The sequence below is a fragment of the Pomacea canaliculata genome, linkage group LG2 (assembly GCF_003073045.1).
Source record: "Pomacea canaliculata isolate SZHN2017 linkage group LG2, ASM307304v1, whole genome shotgun sequence".
NCBI classification, from domain to species: Eukaryota; Metazoa; Mollusca; class Gastropoda; order Architaenioglossa; family Ampullariidae; genus Pomacea; species Pomacea canaliculata.
The window spans coordinates 16,587,995-16,593,251 of NC_037591.1; the positions used below are offsets into that span (position 1 = coordinate 16,587,995).

The 5,257-nt window shown below is 36.9% G+C and overlaps 1 protein-coding gene across 1 annotated transcript; it reads left to right on the forward strand.

Annotated features, from left to right (window-relative positions):
* The first annotated feature begins 191 nt into the window (after nt 1–191).
* Nucleotides 192–5,024, forward strand: LOC112558383. The gene is made up of 4 exons (XM_025228853.1): nt 192–334; nt 443–825; nt 1,634–1,848; nt 2,115–5,024. Exons 2-4 carry the CDS (start codon nt 750–752, stop codon nt 2,619–2,621), a joined length of 798 nt encoding a protein of 265 aa, XP_025084638.1. The 5' UTR covers nt 192–334; nt 443–749; the 3' UTR covers nt 2,622–5,024.
* The last annotated feature ends 233 nt before the right edge of the window (nt 5,025–5,257 follow it).

Consider the following 5,257-nt stretch of genomic DNA (forward strand, 5'->3'; position numbering starts at 1 on the left):
ACTGTTCGTATGCTTAAAATAATGAAAACCACACGTCAAATACTAGACTATAACGCATGCGAATCACTATAGCCATATTAAATCGTAAACTGAATAAATTCGATTATGAACACTGTATTCTTTGTGATACCGCTTAACGGATTGTTCTAACTTTTCATTGGCTTACGGTGACGTCAAACACGTTTCCAGAGATAGCTAAACCTGTCACAACGAAGCAATGTGATTGGTCTCGGGCTTTTCGCAGTCTAAAAATAGAAGCAGTATTGCACCATAACATCCCTCGAACTTGCTCCTTTCAAGTATTCATGTAGAGAGAGGGGAAGAAACAGCAAAGGTAAGAACAGCTCTCCGCGTATAACTAAATCGCATATCTTTATATCAAAATATTTAGTATTTTTTTAAAAATCACATTCATGCTTGACTTTTTTTAAACAAAATATAGGGACACCGTGGGAGCAGGTTTGGCGATAGCCAACGCAGGCGGCCAGTGGAGAATCCAGAACAAGTAAACCCCAAGGACCAACACCCGGAGTTGAAATATCCTACTCGAAGAAAATTGGAGGATTTGTGCCCATCGACGACAATCAACCCAGTGGATTTTGATCTCTTGACAAGCGATTTTAACGCGATGTTTCAAGACGAGAAGCAAGGATTCGGCCCAGGCACAGAGGAGCTGGCGTTAGGCGACGGTGTCCCCTCCTCGCTCGATCAACTTGTCGACTGGCTGGATATCGCATGGGGAGAGACTGATGACACGTCTCTGTCCCACGATATCCAGCACTTCGATACGTTCTCTACGGATGACAAGTGGCCTATTTAACACAGGTAGGAAATTATTATTTTTGTGTAAGCGTGAAAATAGTCGTAGTTTTTGCATTTACAAAATGCTTACAATAATCAGTGACCTCGATCTTTGCCCTCGACCGGTTCTGTTGACACACTGATCAGGATCACCATGGTATCACGTGTTGTAGACCACATGACCTACTTCGCGGAGCTTTTTGGCTTGAGGCCACAACGGGGATCGAGGCTCGCGCGCAAAGGGGCGGGGCGCAGGCGCGTATTGCACAACCGGGTGCAAAATATATAAATAGTTCTTAGTATATGGTTGACCCACCTTGCAAAACCATGATAAAATCAGGAACGGACGACGTCCCAGTCAGTTATGTGATAAGAATTCAGTTCAGTTTAATATTTCTACATGAAAGAGAATTCCCCAGAACTAAAAGCACATATAGAGTTTCTTATACCTTTACAAACAGGTGAAAATTTCTCATGCCGTTTGGGACTACTATTTTTTTACAATGCATTGCCTAAAGTTGCCACAACAGTTTCAAAAGGGCTGTAAATATCCCCTCCCTCTCCATTTTTTATTAAAAATCCTGATACTATGTATGCTATACCTATAACCAGCCCACCACATTTTTTAATACCATTGTTTTAATGATAGGTATTTTTACTACCATTTTGATACTACAGAAATGGAATACAGTGCCTTAAGATGTTAGATGCTTGCTATTTCAAAAAGAAAAATCTTGCTGTGATTGAATTTTTAAAGCTTTAGGACATGCTATTTTGTTCCATTACCTTTTTTTTTTCTTCTGAAAATCATCTTTCTGTTCTTTGTATCTAGGTAGTAGCGGTGACTCGGCCGAGATCACCGCTAGTCAGAAACCTGTGCAAATGTTTGGCAACATTGACATGGAAGATGGCCTGTTGGGAGACCACCTTGAACAATCCAGCCTTGATCATAAGATTTTTAAAGATCTTCTTGGATTTCCTGATCCTCTTGCAGATGACAGCATGGACAGTTTTGTTGATCTATCCTGCTTCATGGGTAATGCCATGGTGAGTTTTTTTAATTGTTTACCTTCTGCTGCTACATTCAGTTTGTGCACACATGTACATGCACACCCTCCTCCTGCCATGTTTAAAGATTCAAAAACAAAAATTTTACTGCAAACATTAGTGGAATGAAGAAACTTGCCACCTGAAGTTTTTTTTTTTTTTGTTCTTAATTTTTACTTAATTGTGAAATATTTCTAGAAACTTAGTCTGTCATTCTTGACTAAATACTGTTAATAGCACTAACTTTATATTCATATTATGTCTAGGAAACATATAAGGATCAAGATGACGCGGCTGCTACCTCTGAGTCTACTTGCCCAATAGATGAGGGGATGATGAATAACAAGGTTCTTAAAAGGCGCTTTTCTGCAGTGTCACTTGTTGACAGCTCCTTGGCTGAGCCACTTGTTATTGAGAAACCATCATGCCATGACCATGCCTATGTTGCCAAGCGCTCAAAGAAATCTGAGCTGAAGGAAGAATTATCTGTGGAGAACGATCATTCTGTTTCTTTCTGTACTAATCCTGAATCTCCTCTCCCCTCAACCTCTCACACCAAAGTGTCAGAGAACAGGTATCGGAATCGCCGTGAAAAGAACAATATTGCGTCAAAACGCTCACGTGAGGTTCGCAAGCAGAAGTTTGTAGATATGGAGAAAGAAGCCAGTCGCCTGGAGATAGAAAATGCTAGCTTGGAGAAGCGTATTGTGGAGTTGGAACAACTGGCCAAGCAGATGAAAGAAATTCTGGTGGCAAAGATGGCAGGAAAGTAACAGTACAAGAAGATCTTAAAACATTTTTCAGAAAAATCTGACAGCAGATAATCTTAAAAAATGGTGACTTATCAGACATATTGCTGAGATATGTAATATTCTGATTCGTCAGTGGGGTTTAGCAAGCATCCTGACAGCCTGCTTTACTGTTCACCCCTACGACATTGCAAAGAGGATATCAGCATAACTGATAAAAGGAAGTTGAAGGTGGTTACCATATTGATGTCATCATTGAGTGTCAGATTAAAACTGTGTCATCACCAAATTAACCATCAAAAAAGTGCAGAAGCATATAGAAAAAAAGATTTTTGATGAAAGCAGATGTTCCCATCACACTTTTGAAATAGAAGCATGTTCAATGATCAGAAGTTATTGTAAAATCTGTCACAAAAGGTGTTGCAATGTTGCTTTGTACAGCGTGATCTGATTGTGTCCACTGGCTTTGGTTCTGAAAAGTCCTTGACATTCTGTCATCTTTTCTCTCTTTGTTACTTTTTCTATCTTCATTTTTTGCTATCACCACTACTTCATAATTTGCTGTAATGGGAGTGGGGGACTAAGAAAAGCATTTGTGCCAAAAACAACAGAATTTTTATATTAATTTGCAGGCATCTTGAGCTTAATTTTGCACTTGATTCTTCAGCTCCTTTAAGGTCATGATACTTTTTATGCTCTAAGGCTTCAAAAATGTATAGCTTCAAAGCATTTTATTTTCATCTACATATCTGTATAAAAGAACTAAAAATGGATGGTCGCGAAAGATCATGACTGTCAATAACTTGAATAATAAAAGAATAGCAAAAGCATAATCAAATTCAAGTAGTACTTTTTACTGATTGTCGCTATCATCAGAGTAGTGACTATAAAAAACAGCTAGTTGCCAGCTTAAATATCTCAGTTTAAACCTTATTGAAACAAAGCTACTGTAAAGAAATTTTGAATAATCTACATTTTAACTATTAAAAAAAGAAAGATATTTTCATGACTTTAGCAGTGGCTTTCATTTTTTGGGGTAAACTTTCTAGTAAGCTTGTAGTTCCAGTGCTGCTGGTGTTCTTGTATCCCTAAAGAGGGATTTGTTCTTAGTTGCTTAACAGAGAAACTGTCTCCACCGGGTTGCCTTCATTTGTTTTGGCATCCAGTGGGTGGTGATGTGTGCTTATGACAGTTTCTTTGTTCTGTGGCAATTCATTTACTATATAAAGTTGTCAGAGATGGGAAGTGGGATGTGTAAGAAATGGATGGTATAATTAAATTGCTTAAAAAAGGTTATTAAAGAAGTTTTAAGCAGTATTTTATGATTTGATTAGTATAAAATTTACATTTTATGACAGAATACTGTTAGCAAGAGATGTTCAAGAAACATCACACTGGTTGTACAAATATGTACATGATGAACAAGTATGCATAAGAAATTCGGGGGAAAATTTGTGGACAATATGTAGATAACTCTATGGCAGTTAAGTGATTGGATATGGTTCTCTATGATAGCTTATTCTCTTCTGAATGAAATTTTTGTGTGAATTTTTTTTTTACTGCAAATGTCATTGGCGTGTAAAGATTTTTTACAGAATTGTGTGAGTGTGAAAATATTTACTTATAAATGATGCAAAAATGACTGAAAGAATTGACTTAAAGAAGAGATAAGAAATGTGTTTGCTTAAATGTCAGTTTTAAGCAGAATCTTTAATGTTATGTATTGTTGAAGCTGAATACATGCTATCATATGCAATTCTTTATAATGATCCCATTTACGGCATAGCTACATACTTGGGTGCCAATGCTGCTGAGCTGTCATTGTTGCACCAACTATGTACTTTACCATGCATTGTGTCATAAATAGCCTTAATTTATAATTTTTTAATGGCAGTAATGGTGGTGGCGGTAGGAGTCATCTATTAAAACACAGTTCTAGAATCCGCTGTTGCACTTTTTCAGATGTGAAAATTTTTATTTTTATGCCTGCCTCGGATGCTGTATAGTGAGAAATGTGCATGTAGAGGTTGGAAATTTGATTGTGGGAAGAAAATGGGTGGGTTTTTTCATTATTATTATTAATAGGCTGCTTTTTGTCTGCTCAACCCATTGTCTTAAAGCAACTACATGTTGCAGCAGGAAATAAGGGCTGGACACACTTTAAAAACGTGTATTTGTTTATGGCTGTTTGATATGTTTGGATATTAATACAACAACCTATTTTAAATGGGAGGGAGTTAAAAAAAATAATGTTTTCTTGTTGCCTGATTATAATTTCAAGTAACTGCAGTGAGGCAGCTGTCTGATTAAACACCTGTTTTTTTTTTTTTTAATTTCATTTGACTTAAAAGCCACTAACCACTAATGGACATGCAAGTCTGTTATTTGTTAAAATTCTGTATTCAATAAACTTTTTTAAAATTTGTTTTTTAACATCTTTGTTGCATACAAGTACATAATGTGCTTTTTTGGTGTATGTATTTAGTTGGACTGTTCATTTGGGTGACAATATATTAAACACTGCTGAGGCAACACAAGGATGAATTGGTCACAAGGGTTTAAATAAGTTCTTCATTATTTTTTTCCCTTCCACTTTTCTTGTTTTATACATAGCACACAAGTTCTTGGAGAAGGCCATTCTTTCAAAAATGGACACAGTG

What these genes read in the sequence shown, in the direction of transcription:
- LOC112558383 (XM_025228853.1), top strand. Translation starts at nt 750, where the DNA reads ATGACACGTCTCTGTCCCACGATATCCAGCACTTCGATACGTTCTCTA. An exon ending in AAGTGGCCTATTTAACACAG is followed by an intron (nt 826 to 1,633) that starts GTAGGAAATTAT and finishes CTTTGTATCTAG; the next exon opens with GTAGTAGCGGTGACTCGGCC. An exon ending in GCTTCATGGGTAATGCCATG is followed by an intron (nt 1,849 to 2,114) that starts GTGAGTTTTTTT and finishes TATTATGTCTAG; the next exon opens with GAAACATATAAGGATCAAGA.